Genomic DNA, 15481 nt, shown 5'->3' with positions numbered 1-15481 from the left:
AGCACACAGACAGACAGATACTAGAGATGATTCAATATTTTTCCAATTTTCGGCTTCAGGAGGTTATGCTCGATTCCAGCCACAGGGGGAGCTGTCGCTTCATCGACTATGACGCCGAGTCCTTTTGATCATAGTATTTCCTCCTCGCTCTTTTATGGTGTCAGAAATTAAATTGAATTAACCTCCCCGCATTAAGTGGTCCCTAATTTCTCTACTCACAGCTGTTTTCGAGCTGCTTAGGTGGATAGTAAGCTGGACTACTAAACAGTCAGGGCTCAATCCGACCACAGTCAGCAGTGATATATTGCTGGTGGCTATTAACCAGCTGTACCACAGCCCAGCCCACATAATTAACGTAATATGGTAAATGCTTTTTGGGTTTCAGGGTTTTGAAAACTGAGATGCGCTTTAGATTTGATGGTGCATTAGACTCCAGTAAATACAGGGATATTTTTTCCCCTTTCAACAGCCAATATATGTACTAGGACAGCTAGTGAAGCAGGATTTCCCCTTTGTTTATCTCTTCATACATGCTCAGTGATTCTGGAGGCACCTGGTTCTCTTGCTTGATGTACCGATGTATTTGCAGCTGTATTAGGACCTCATAGAGTAGAATCTCATTCTTTCCCGCCAATGTTGAAAACAAACCGAACTTCCAGACAGACAGAAGTCAAGAAAAGTGGGAGGTTGGGCTCCCATTAAAAGGCTTCGGAAAGCAAAGCCTTCTTTGTCAGAGGCTTTGTTGACTGAGATATGACTGCGTTGTTTCATTATAAATCCTCGTCATTTTGACCTTTTTGCTGCTTCCAAAACGTTATCTTCTGGGTCTTATACAGATCTAGATTGTATGTAAATCTACTAATTAAACTAATTTATGGAAAGAAATGTAATAACTTGTTCATAATTCAAAGCAAACAAACAGATCTGTCTCGACATTTTGTTGTAAGAGAATGATTTTGCAACAGTTGATTTTACAGTTTTTCATGAATGTGATTAATAGTATTCATTGACTGCTGGCATACAATTCTAAACATGTAATTCAGTACAAAATAAATAAAAGCCCATTATAGCAGATTGGGGTTTTTTGTTGAAATGACATGAAATTATCCTTTGTAACGTAACAAACATATTTTTCAAAGCTATTTCTTCCAGTTTATATTTTCTAAATTTCGTGTTTATTGTGTCATCATAATATTGCCATCTTGAGTTTCAATGTATTCCACTAAGGGATGCTTTTATATTATATATATTGGGTGGTTTCAGATAGTTTAATACTTGCCTAAAATCTGGTTTAGATGAGCACCAAGAGTCATACATAAATCATGTTTCTGAGTTAATAGAGAACTAAAAAACTTAACCTTTAAGAAGAGTAGCAGTTTAAGGCATATCATTAGAGCGTGTGCATATTTCATGCCAAGAAAATCCAAATTCTGTTAACAGGAGCAATATGCTTTGCATGTTGCGCCAAATAACAATGCTTCTGTTGCCTCAAATGTTGGGAACACAATACTGGGAACAATGAATGGATTGCTGTTGAATCCTGGAAAATGAGATACAGCTAACTAGAGAAACTGATGTGAAGACCCCATCCAACAGATGAGTGACCAACTGTTCACTTTTTCTGCTATAAATTAATGATCTGAAAAGCCTTGTGGTTTAGAAACCCAATGAACTCTGGCCAAGAACATCCAGTGCTCAGGGAGAAAGGCATTGACTTAACCCACATAGTTCTTACATTGCATCTCATCCTGACCTTGTTGAACAGTAAATCCAACCCTTGGAACCCTTCTCTTTCTCCCCATTTCCCAATGCCATCTCAGCCGTTGCCCACCCCCATCTAAAGGCTTTGAAATCCTCAAATCTTGGAAGCAGGGTGCATTATGCAAAATGTAGATACATGCAGATTGGCTTCATTTTCATAATCCTGTTCACAGAATTTGGGTTTTCTTGGCATGAAATAGGCACAGCTGCTGTTATAGCTTGCCACAAGCAGAAAGCAGGACCAAGAAGAACCCAACATATGAAATGGGCCTGTAGGACACATTTAGCAAAACAAATGGAGACGATAGAAGCCTCTTCAAACTTAGCGATGGACAGACTTCAGGCTTGTGGGTTTACTTTGGGGTTGTTGGTTTGTTTGTTTTTTTAGAACCTTGTAGGCCAACAACCAGAGCCTGGTTTAAAATGAGTCATTCAGGAAGTTGACATAGACGTCATGGGGAAGACTCCTCAAAGCCCATGCTGGGCCCAAAAGTTTCTTTTACAAATCCTTTTGTAAAAAAAAATTACTGCATTTTCTCCATGAGTTTTTCTTCATTTTAATGGCTTAGTTTTTTGGAGGCAGATTGATTTTATTCTTAAAGCATTCGGTGTTGGAAATTCTTGCAAATTGCCTAATATCCTACTAATGCTACTTTTGCCTACTCTGTCCTTGACACACTACTACCAAGTATATATAAGAGAAGCATTATGATAAGCTGCTGCTTATCAATAACTGCTTTTTTTAGTTTTTTATTGGTATAATGGTCTCATTTGGCTTGGCTTGGCTTGGCTTTCCAGATACGTTTTTATCTTTTTTTAAAAACAATTCAATTCTAACAAGTTTCTTGGAATTGTTTAATGGAACCAGGGTTCTGTATTTTGTAGTTAAAATCCATTGCTCCAAGTCATAGTCTTTGGAGCCTCAGAAAACAGAATTTGTTCCATCTTTAATATGACATCCTTTCTAAGATATAAACATGGCTATCATGTCACCTCTCAACCATCTCTGCTCCAGTCTAATTACACACAGCTCTTTAAACCATTCCGCATAGGACATGGTTTCCAGACCCTTGACCATTTTGCTGGCCCTCCTTTGGACATGTTCAAATTCTCATTGCTATTGAGGTGAACTAGAAATGTGGAAATGTAATAAGTCAGAATACTTTAATAATTGTAATGTTTAACTAGATGAAATAATGAAGAAGAAATCTATGATGCTTGCTAGAATTATTGCCCCCAAAGCTCAAATTCATCTTGCCTTGTTTCTGCATCAGTTTACAAGATAGGTAAAGGTCACGGTTTTCCCCTGACATTAAATCTAGTCATGTCCACTTCTGGGGATTGGTAGTCATCTCAATTTCTAAGCCATTGTCTGTAGACACCTCCAAGGTCATGTGGCTGGCATGACTGCATGGAGTGCTGTTACCTTCTTGACGGAGCGGTACCTATTGATCTACTCACATTTGCATGTTTTCGAACTACTAGGTTGGCAGAAGCTGGGTCTAACAGCAGGAGCTCACCCCGCTCCCCAGATTCAAACCACCAACCTTTTGGTCAGCAAATTCAGCAGCTCAGCGGTTTAACCCACTGCGGTATCGGGGGCTCCCGTTTACAAGATAGTGGGGTTTTAAAAAATTCCTCACAGAGATTTTTGCTAATTTTTATGGGAAGTTTTCCTTTTTTGTGTGCATTTCATTACATTTCCTCTCAATATACCCATTTTGGTATTTAAAAACATATCAAAAGACTGCATCATAAAATCTGTAGAATGCCAGACCTGAAGAGTAATTGTTTTCCTCTTCATGCAAACCGATCTGGTGATATTAACATGTGAACCAAACAAAAGCTTCCACCTCCCCAAACATGGATTTCCAGGGTGAGGAATCACATGATATTGTGATAAAGAACTCCCTCCCCTCCTTCCTTCTTTCTTCTCCCCAGCAGCTGATATAGGCAAACATAGCTGGAGAGTCCTTCCAAGGGATTCTCTTTCTCTTTCCCTTGTCAACAACTGTTTGCTCGCTTTCCCTTAGCACCAAATGGCTCTTTTGAGTCACTAAAAGTTTGTCCCTGTCTCTGCCTTGTAGCTGATGTTTTCCATAAGTAGTTGAGAAGAGGGTGCATTTTCCATTTATGTAAATTAGGGATGCAAGGAAGAATAAGATACATCACCAACTTAGACAGGTTTATGAACCATCTGCTTAGATTGCTTGCAAAATACGTTGTGATAGATTTTGGTTTAGGCCCAGAATACATGACTTTTTGTCACACAAAGTGGCATGGGTGATTAAATTCAGACCACTTTGTTCTTTTATTATGAGCATTTTGCTAAAAAGAATTGTCCTTGGAGTTTGGTAAGGTAAGGTAAAGGTTTTCCCTTGACATTAAGTCCAGTCATGTCTGACTCTGGGGGTTGGTGCTCATCTCCATTTCTAAGCCAAAGAGCCAGTGTTGTCTGTAGACACCTCAAAGGTCATGTGGCCAGCATGAGTGCAAGGAGCGCCATTACCTTCCCACCGGACCGGTACCTATTGATCTACTCACATTTGCATGTTTTCAAACTGCTAGGTTGGCAGAAGCTGGGGCTAACAGTAGATGCTCACTCCACTCCCCGGATTCGAACCTGCGAACTTTTGGTCCGCAAGTTCAGCAGCTCAGTGCTTTAACACACTGCGCATACCCTAATGACTTTGATAGATATATTAAAACAATAAAACTTCATTGGAAAGAAATCACTTCACATTGACCTAGTTGTATCATAATATTTATGTGTAGAACTGTTATTAGATACTGACAACCATATAAGTATAAATATAATGGAGGAGATGGTTGAAATTAACAGTAGGAAGAAAATGTGTTTTTTCATCTTCAACTGATCATAGCAAATTTAGGTTTTGATTGATCCCAAAAGCTAATTCTGTACATTAAAATAATGTTATTGCTATAACTCAGCTGCTGATCATGGATGTGAGCCTATTTGTCATTGCTTGTTTAGTGGAGAAAATGCCACTGTGTCCCCATGAGAGCAAAATTCCTATTCAGTAAAGCAAAGCCAAACTAGGCATATTGGACTTTTAAGGCTACAGAAGGCTCTCAGACCTATTTGTATATGAAATAGTGACATCTGCTGGGCAAGAAAAGAGGAAATTGGTAATGGTACAGTGATTGTGTCTTGTTAATATTTTACTTTTCCAAATGTGTGTTTCATGCTCACCTGATGTGATGACCCATGGGCCTTGTAGTCCTGCTCAGGACATTGTAATCCCTGTTGAAGATGAAAACTTGGGTTTTTTACCTTCCCAGTCTGAACTGGATTCCTCTCAGCCAGATCTTTCCCAGGCAGATCTGGGAACCTTGCACCTGCAAGAAAGTTGTGTCCCAGAAGTATGTCAAACAACCCCAGAGCCTACTTCTCCCGTGTTCTTGCGCCGGGAGTTTTGTAAACAACAGAGAAGTTTGGAATCAGCTTCGCGCAGGAGTGCGAGGATAGCAGCTAAGAATGTTGCCAATTAAGACTGTTTCTCGTGAGAATCTTTAAGGAGTTTAACATCTGGTCTCGGAGTTTAGCTTTCGTTTCTGTTTCCCAGAGAACGGCTTCGGTGAGAAAGTTAGACTCTATATAGGTGTTTTGCCCGCGTAGTAACTTCGCGGAGTCAATTCGTCAGCCTACGGAGCGAGTTGTGTCTGGACAGCGCGCTCCGATTCAAGCCTCGCTCCTGCCCAAGCCTTGCCTTGCTATCCAGCCTTCGCCTTGCTTCCCAGCCTTTGTTTATCTGCGGACCTTGCCTTGTTTCCCAGGATCAATCCTTGCCTTGTTTCACGGATTTTACCAAGTTATTCCACGGACCTTGTTCTTGTTCCTAGTTACCTTGTTCCACGTTCAAGCCTTGTTTCAAGTATCAAGTTATTTCCTAGCCACGCTCAAGTTTTATGGACTAAAGGACCTTGTCATCTCCCCTCACTTTGCTGGGCAAAGTGAGTGTTTCGGTTATTGGATTACAACTTTGGACCTTAATATTTCCTATTGGACATTGCTTTTTTGGACTATTTCTGACCTTTCCTGAAAGGTCTATTTCTGGACTATTTTCTACACTTGTTCTTATTAACTTTATATATTCCTTCAATAAAGATATTAGTTAGATTCTGGCCTCTGTGTATGGTTATTGGTGCTCTGCAGCCTGGGTCGTGACACCTGAGAAAACTTGTACTGGATCTAGTCAATGGTTCATCTAATCAGTATTATTTCGCTATCAATGATCATCCAAACACTTCTTGAGAGTTTCCAAGAAGAGTATATGGTAACATTTCTTGTTGTAGGAGTTTTCAGATTTATTTAACTAAATTGGGGCAGATTGGCACATGGATGAAGCTACCTCCTGTCCCTCTCTGCTACTCAGATTTAAACTATATATTATATTAATTATATAATGTGTGTCTTCCACTCTTTTTGCTTTAACTCCAAAATTGGAAATGTGGTTCTCATGTCTGATTGAGACCATCATATATGAGCCAGGAGTTTAAACATTTCCTTCTTGGAGACTTCCCTCACAAATTTCCCATCCAAGACATAGGTTAAAAGAATTCTTAGACATAAATGAAAGGTTCAGGAATGCTAACGTTATTGATTTATGTTCTAAAATGAAGTGGAATCGGTTTAATGTAAAACTATAAACGTTTTTCAAAGATTCCATAATTTTAATAAATGAGATGGGGATAAAATGAAACAGAAGCTAAATTCAGTATTAGTTCTACTAGGTTCGATTCACTGAAATGAAAAGAAAATATTACTTATAACTATCCATCATGAGAAAATAAGTATCCAGAATGACTTCATCACATAGAAACATTTGAGATATGAGCACAACAAAGGCCATCTAGTCCAAACACTCAGGCATTTACGACCAAAGCATTTTTGAAAAATGCCCATCCAACCTGTTTATAGATATTCAAAGATGAAGACTCCACCACCCTACAAGTGGTCTGTTACAGTACTTATCAGTTCTAACAAGAAAGAAGTTCACCTAATGTTAGAGGGAATCTCTTTTCTTGTAACTTGAATGCATTGGTTTGTTTTCTGGCCTCTGGATCACCTGTTGTTGTTGTTGTTGTTGTTGTTGTTGTTGTTGTTGTTGTTGTTGTTATTTCACCTGAATAGATAGATACAGTAGAGTCTCACTTATCCAATATTCGCTTATCCAACATTCTGGATTATCCAACACAGTCTGCCTCCTGCTCCGGTCCACAGCTGTTTCTGTAAGCAGCAAGGACTGAACTTTTTACGGATTTAACTTCCGACAATGTTGTTACCTCAAGTTAATTTTATGCAATTCTATCTTTATTTGTAGTCAATTTGTTAGTAGCAAATGTTTTTATAGTCTATTTTTTCAATACATTGCAATGCTTGGATGCTCAATTCGTAAATACAGTAATTACTGCATAACATTGCTGTGTATTGAACTACTTTTTTGTCGATTTGTTGTAAAACATGATATTTGGGTGCTTAATTTGTAAAATTTGACATTTAATAGGTTTTTCCTAATCCCTCCTTATTATCCAACATTTTCGCTTATCCAACGTTCTGCCAGTCCGTTTATGTTGGATAAGTGAGACTCTACTGTATATCTGTTTGTGACCAAATTCCAATTGAAATAACTAGAAAAACATCCTCTAGATCCTAGAATAAAAGTTTTTAAGCTCATTCACAGCTCCCTCTATAAATACGAAGCGCAGAGAAGGGCAAAACCTTCTTGGGCAGTTCCTTTTGGGGAGACAGGGGAGAGAGAATTAAAATTCTGCCTCTGATCTTTGTATGTCACAAGTCTCCAATTATACACCCTTCTGGCTGCCAAGTATTTCAATGTTATCTTTTAACTATAGGGCTTTTACAAAAAAATATGTTTGAGTTTTATTTCTTGAGGAATGGCTCCTCATTTCTCTGCTGCAGTCAGCTCTCCACTACAGCATAAATGGCAGAGGGATGGCAGATCTCAGTTGTGGCTGGAGCTCAAGGCTTCACATATGCTAAAATGTGACTCACAGCGCTTTGCTTTGAAGCCTAACCACAGCCAGGGAACTGTAATTGCCGTCTTTGATTGCACCGACTTCACTTGCGGGTTGGGCTTTGCTAGGGCATGCCTGGCTTGGCGAGACTTCAGCTGCAGCCCTCCAGTGAAGCCTCAGATGTGGGAAATCTTCAGTCTCTGTAGCACATACCTGTGGTTTCTTGAAAAGAACCCTGGCTTGACCTGTTTTATATCTGTAAGGCAACACCATTGCTGTGCCTTTAAGACTCCAGTTGGCTTGTGCGGAGCTTGCATGCATATAGTACTCGCAAGTGCTTTGGTTGCTGCTGCTTCTTGCTCATTTTGCTCAGACTTGGACATTTGCGTAGCTACTGAATTGGATGCAAAATTTCTTGTGCAACTCAAAGAGCAATCAAAAGCAGTGAACTCTGTGTGGCGCAGCGAGTTATATTGTGGAGCTGCTGAACTTGCTAACCAAAAGGTTGATGGTTTGAATCTGGAGAGCGGGGTGAGCTCCCACTGTTAGACCCAGCTTCTTTCAACCTAGCAGTTCGAAAACATGCAAATGTGAGTAGATCAATAGATACCCCTCAGGCATGAAGGTAACGGTGCTCCATGCAGTCATGCTGGCCACATGACCTTGGAGGTGTCTACAGACAATGCTGGCTCTTTGGCTTAGAAATTGAGATGAGCACCAACCCCCCGAGTTGGACACGACTGGACTTAATGTCAGAGAAAAACCTTTACTTTTATCGGTGTAGCCTTACGTAAAAGAAAAATCAACATTTTATAGATTTCCTTTTGATTCTCCCTAATCCTTGTCCAGGGCAGGAAGGCAGGAGAAAAAAAGTGGTTACAAAAGTGTGAGCCTCAAACTGAAGGAAACTACTGTAATGCTAATACTAATTTTAAAAGTCCACTTTTTGAGATGGGAGGGCTCGAGCAAGGCCATGAATGTTATTTTAACCTCCTCACTTCAAAGGCAAGCTGCTGGTTAAAAAGGGTGTGTATGGAGGGGGTAGCTAGATGGGACCCATTTCAACAGAAGGACATTTCATTTCCTTCAGCCCAAGTTGCATTCCTGGCTGGTAATGGGGAGTAGTTCTGAATTGCTGTGCTTGTATCAGACTGCTGTGAACTACTGGGCTGGCGCCTCAAGGCCATTCCTCAACAGGAAACAGAATGTTTTAATCTAGGACCGAGAGGAAAAACTTCTCAGGAAGAGCAACCTGGATCAAACCTTTGAAAATCTGGGATGAAAAGGTCCAAAGTAAATATAAATCGGCAGGGTGCTGGTTCTCTCTCTCTCTCTCTCTCTCTCTCTTTGCTTTTTCACTTGGCTTCTTTTTCATGATCTTTGGAAAAGTAAAACCCTTCATGACTCTTTGATCCTGATTTCTACTGGAGTAATTTTTTTCAAGGCAGGACACGGAGGAGTCTGTTTTTTTAAAATAAAAAAAAGGTTGAGGGTCAGTGTAGTTTTATGAGGAAATAGGAACTAAGTTAGCCAGTTGCAGACCACCTTCAGTGCTTTTCCAGAGAACACTTGCCTTTGTTTTTTAAAATGTCAAAATAGTTCAACTGAAATGAACGGTAAAATAAAATCTGAATCCCTGAAAAGCAACAGGTGTAAATTTTCTTGTCATTTGAGTAGATATAATAAAAGAGAAGATGACTGTAAAATTAAACCTTGCATTGGCAATAAGGTTAGGTTTTTGTGTTTCTGTAGCAGCTGTACTCTTGAAGCAATACGGTGCAACTTATGTGCACAACCTACTTTGTCTATAGAGCAGGCATGGGCAAACTTCAGCCCTCCAGGTGTTTTGGACTCCAACTCCCACAATTCCTAACAGCTGGTAGGCTATTAGGAATTGTGGGAGTTGAAGTCCAAAACACCTAAAGATAAGGTAAAGGTTTCCCCTGACGTTAAGTCCAGTGTGGGGGTTGGTGCTCATCTCCATTTCTAAGCCGAAGAGCCGGCGTTGTCCGTAGACATCTCCAAGGTCATGTGGCCAGCATGACTGCATGGAGCACCGTTACCTTCACGCCAGAGCAGTACCTATTGATCTACTCACATTGGCATGTTTTCGAACTGCTTGGTTGGCAGAAGCTGGGGCTAATAGTGGGCGCTCATTCCGCTCCCCGTATTCAAACCTGTGACCTTTTGGTCTGCAAGTTCAGCAGCTCAGTGCTTTAACACGCTGTGCCACTGGGGGGGCCTTTTTCCAAAACACCTGGAGGGCCTAAATTTGCCCATGTCTGCTATAGAGTGATGAACTCTCTCTCTCCATATATGAATGTTCAGAAGACAGTTAGTGCATCTGTGTAGAACTTGTTGGGTCTGAATGACTGTGGAAATTAACACCATTCCTTCTGGAAGGGAGGGATGTAATCCCTTTGGAAGGGATTACGTTAGATTCTGTTGTATCCCTCATCATCTGTTGGAGAACAACATTAATAAATAACCACCCAACAATATGCAGTGTTATATAATTTACATTGCTGTTTTCTTGAAGATTGAGCTTTAATTTTCAACTGTTCGGACTTTTGTCTATTATAGGGATAAGGATATGTGCTTCTAAACTATTTATGGACTGGACCCACCTTGCTAGCCACCATAGCCAATAGTGATGTATTGACTTTGCTACCTATAGCTAAAAGGAGTTAGCGTCTGGCAAAAACTGTAGAGCCATTTTCCTCATCCTTCAGCTAAGGTGAGGGACCAAGGCATGTAGTATATTTAACATCCAATGGAGAAGCCCTACTCTTGTAACAGGTTACATATTTTCTAGCTTGGAAATGCCAAGTTATCAACAAGTTAGTTGTAATTCGTTTCCATAAGTTACATTACAATGGGAAGTAAGCAAAAATGCATTTACATTGTTCCCTCACTTATCGCTGGGGTTAGGTTCCAGGACCACCTGCAATAAGTGAAAATCCGCGAAATAGGGACACTATATTTATTTTAATATTTATACATTATTTTAGTAGTTATACACTATTTTAAGTCTTTATCAATAAGTTGTGTATAGATAAATCGCGTCCTTCTCCTCCCGTTGCCACTTGGGCTCCTTTTCTCTCCCTTTTGCTTCTCCTTCTTCCCTTTCTTAAGCTGTAAATTGTAATTTTTTATGATTTATAATAGTCTTTTAGAGTTTATTGACAAACCGTGAAAAGTGAACCGCGAAGTAGTGAGGGAACACTGTACTTAAAGTAAATTGATGTTGTTGTCTGCTGCTTGGTTGTGGTGTTTGAAGTACCAAGGTAGATAGAATAAAAGCAATTTTTTGTACCATATCTTCTCACCTTCAAATCACACTCATGGAATATTGGAGAGCCAAAATTTTACCTAGTGGTCTCCACTATAGCATTTAATGGAAACTATGAAATAATTTCCACCGACTTATGCATGGGCTGTTATGCTGATTGTCCTCAAGAGGTCTCAGCTGGTGATATAATTGGCTGTCTAACTATGATCTGATACTTAGATGCTCCTCTGATCTTTTCCATTCTCCTTTGAAGTCATGGAATATCTGTTGGGGAGGAGCTATTAGAACACTATATTAATTCTTGAGGACTTTTGCCTATTGCATAAAGAGGAAGGAAATGCCAGTCCACAATGGCCAAGGAAGTTCATACACAAGCATAAGGTGGAGTTACACTTCCATAAGCCACTAACAGGACACTAGCCATGTTACAGTGATGAAAGCTGATATCAACAAGATGAGCACAGCTGGAGCAGTCACCACAAAAACCTGGGCCTCCATATGCAGTCCAGGAGTTACTCCAAAGCTATGAACTGTCATTTCAGGGGAGTGTAACTCCATCTAGCATGGGCCAAATCCCTATTCCATTATATGCTTTCCGACTGGCTAAGAGTTTATTTATTTATTTACAGTATTTATATTCCGCCCTTCTCACCCCGAAGGGGACTCAGGGCAGATTACAATGCACATATACATGGCAAACATTCAGTGCCATTGTTAGACATACAACATATACAGGCAGACAGTAGAGGCGATTTTAACATTTTCCAGCTTCCGGCTTCATGAAGGTATGCTTGATTCTGGCCACGGGGGTGGGGGTGCCGCTTCATCATCACTGTGACACCGAGTCTTTTTTGATCATAGTACTTCCTCATTGCTCTTTGCATGCCAGCAGTTTTATGGTGTCATAAATTAAGTTAAATTAGCCTCCCTGCATTAAGGGGTACCTAAATTCTCTTGTCACAGTTGCAACTATTTTCGAGCTGCTTAGGTGGGCAGCAAGCTAGGCTATGAAATGGTCAGGAGTTTAATCCAATGTGGGCTTCGAACCAATGACCTTTTGGTCAGTAATGATTTATTGCTGCTGGCTACTAACCAGCTGCACCACAGCACGGTCCTCTGTCATGTCTGGATTGAGCTTCAATTTGTTTACCTTCATTCAATACATGGCTACAAACACTGGTTTAGTACTGAAACAAATTATTTGGAATGGAACTGAAAGTAGTGACAGAGTTGAGTGCCATTGGCATACTGGTAATACTGAACCCACAAACTCGCAACAACCTCTGTCATTAGTATTCATGTATATGTTAAAACAGTATGGGAAACAAAACTGAGCTTTGTTGAACATCATAGGCCAATGTCTGGTGTGTCAAATAAGCAACCCACAGCATCCCTAGTGTGTCAAATAAGCAACCCACAGCATCCCAATTATTCGTGTTAGGAGATCAAGGTTTAAATCTTCAGAGTCATGTAATTTCCTTATGTGATCTGGGACACTTTTTCTGTCAGTCTGTCCTCTTATGCAGATAAATGGGAGAGAAGAGTGCTGCTTTCAGGTTGTTTTGAGCAAATGTGGAGCATAAACGTATCTAACAAAATTAACCTATCTTACAGGGTGGCTGCAAGGTTTATTGACATCATGTACTTGGAAGCTCTTCTAACACTTTTAGAACATTACATAAATGTGTAGCGGTAGTATAATTAAACAAATGATGAATGTGTTTTGGTGCATTTTGTTTAATTTTATTATTACTTTTCCTGGCAGGTGGGAAGAGGAATGCTTTCTCAACGTGCAAAGGAAAGGCAGCGACATCAGGGCCCCTCCTCGAAATGGAAGCTTGTTAAATCTCCAGGCATGTCCTTCATCCGCACAGGCCACCGCTAAGGAGTATGTTTAGGATATCGACACTTGCCCTGATGTCACTGCTACAAAGACACTGAACCATAAAGACAATCACTGCCAGGCCCCTTCGCTATCATGGCGGCGTCCCAAATATGACACAATAAAAGAGAGCAAGAAGAGCATTTCAGACCTTCCCCAGTCAGCAAAGTAGCTTTTCACTCCACCTTACACCTCCAACATTTGTTATCTCATAACTTGTCAGTACCGAGTCAGCAACAAAATAGCCAGGCTGCATTTGTTTTGCTTCAGCCGATGGAATGATGTAAACCAGCAGCAACTCCCATCTTGGCCCTTCACACCGAAGAAACAAATATTGGTTGAGGAAGGCACAATCCAGTTTATTATTTAATGGTGCAAAAGGATCAACTTTGGATTTTCAGCTTCTAAAAAGAAAACTTGAATGCTTTTTATATTTTCATTTTCTCCCCCATGGTGTATATTTTTATTGTCTTTGAGCTTTTAAAGAAGCACCAAAACCTACAATCTTTCTTTTAATTAAAGGAAATTCCATTTTTCCCTTTGCAGGAGAGGAACAAATTGTTTGGAGAACTGTGGCTTTTTTGTTAACAATTCGTAATGGTTAAAAACCCCTCATTGTATATGTGTGCTAGTTTATATTAAACATTACAATCAGTCTGGTCACTAGTCATGTTGATCTGTCCCATTTACTCTATATGCGTAATGGCAACATATTTCATCAGATCTGACTGCAGCGAGCTCTCCTACTTACCTATCCTGAATTTCCTTGTAAAAAAAAAGAAGCCCAGCACTTGAATTATTATTACTTCAAATGGTCTGTATCTGTTTTGTATCTGTTTTTGTTAGCCTGTTTAGTGGGATTTTATGCCAGTTGTTGAAATGAGCATTGATGTACCCATTTTTTAAAATAGTTAAGGCACAGCCTTTGCCAAAAATTGTCAACTGATATATATTTTGTCATTCCAGTTTGAGTTAATGTGCTGAGCATTTTTTTGTTTTTGTTTTTTAAATAAAAGCTTTGTAATAAAACTACAACATAGTTCTTGACTGGTTAAAATGAGTTGTTGGCTTCAACATGAAGCTTAAGAAAGCAAAGACGTGAATGGGGCTTCTGCTTTTTTGAGACTTGTTTTTGTGACATAGTTCAATGAAAACTTATTTTTGAAGTTTGAATGAATAATTGGAACATCAATTAGTCAATATTAAGGTTATAACTTCATATGAAGAAGAATAAACAGAACCCAGTTTTTAATGGATGGGTTTGTATACCATATACCCTGAACAGTGTTGAACATGGTTTAGTGTTCAAGCCAGGTGACCAAACAGAACAGTCGATCTTTCCATTTTCTTTCCTGCATCTTTTGTAAGCTTCTATTTCAGAATGTGAAGTTGGGGAAATTGGCCATAGACATTTCATGCTTACATTCTTAGGTATCATGACACACCAGTTTAAACAACCCAGCAGCCATAACCCAGCAGTATACTTAGGGTTCATATGGTAGCTTTATCAGACGATGGGTTGTTATGACTAATTAACATGGTCATTCTGTTACTTTTAATTTTGGTTAAAATATTTTACAGCGTCTAAAAGCTATTTTCCTTTAAGAACCCTTCTGCAAAATTCCTTCTCTTCTAGTACTTGTACAAATCCTCCAAGTAGAGTTGGGCCCGAATCCTGTTTCATCTGTTTCTTTCGTGGTTTTGTATTGTTCCTTCCATTTGGATGGCATGGAACAGTACAACCTCCTCTGGAACAAAAGGAACAGTGAAACGGGGAAAAAAGGGGAAAGGTAGCCATTTGGTCGGCTGATGTTCAGTGCTTGGCTGTAAGCCCTGGCTGGCAGGGCCTACAGCCAAGCGTTGGGTGCTCGACGCTCGACTGTAGGCCCTGTGAACTGAGCATTCAACACTCATAGGACCGGCTTGCAGGGCCTACAGTCAAGCGTCAGGCACACGGCACTCAACTGCATTGAGCACTCAGCTATAGACCTTGCCCACAGAACACTCGATGCTCGTAGGCTCGGCAGGCAGGGCTTACAGCTGAGAGCTCAATGCCCAGGCAGGCAGGGCCTACAGCCAAGTGCCGGGCCTGCTTGGATGTAGGCCCTGGCAGGCCCTGCTGCTTTGCCACCCAGGGCCCTAAAAATCTTTGTTTTTTTCGGACCTTGGATGGAAAAGCTCATTTGTATAGGGACCAGTTTCCAAAAACAGTGGACAAAAATGGAAATGGGGCCATACGAATGGGACAAATAGAAATGGTTAGCGATTCCATACAAATGTACAAGACTACTTCCTTGCATTCCTTACTTTCCCCTTTACTAGAAATCTCCATAGGTTACAACGCTGGTGTTCTGCGACTGAATTTTGCACTCCTAGGCTTTGTCCCGAGTTAAGCCTCCTTGAGTGGATACCAGACAACTGAACAAATTATGGACTTCTGGAAGAAAGAACATTAGCTTAAAACTCCCTTCTATTTGGAGTGATGGTATTAAATTTATGTGTGCTACAGTATTTGTTTGCTGCTTTTGTAAATTTTGCATCAACAT

General features: G+C 40.2%; 1 protein-coding gene across 4 annotated transcripts in view; it reads left to right on the top strand.

Annotated features, from left to right (window-relative positions):
• The window catches only part of lef1 (lymphoid enhancer binding factor 1), a 122832-nt gene extending 108862 nt beyond the window's left edge, over positions 1–13970 (top strand). For all 4 annotated transcript variants that reach the window (XM_008119349.3, XM_003226503.4, XM_008119350.3 and 1 more), the window contains one exon: positions 12819–13970. In XM_008119349.3, the coding sequence (XP_008117556.2) occupies positions 12819–12898 (80 nt within the window). In that variant the 3' untranslated portion in view covers positions 12899–13970. The remainder of the gene's footprint in view (positions 1–12818) is intronic.
• Positions 13971–15481: the final 1511 nt, after the last annotated feature.

This window comes from Anolis carolinensis, chromosome 5, assembly GCF_035594765.1.
Source record: "Anolis carolinensis isolate JA03-04 chromosome 5, rAnoCar3.1.pri, whole genome shotgun sequence".
NCBI classification, from domain to species: Eukaryota; Metazoa; Chordata; class Lepidosauria; order Squamata; family Dactyloidae; genus Anolis; species Anolis carolinensis.
The sequence above is the reverse complement of the archived record's forward strand: the minus strand, read 5'-3'. Positions and strand labels throughout refer to the sequence as shown.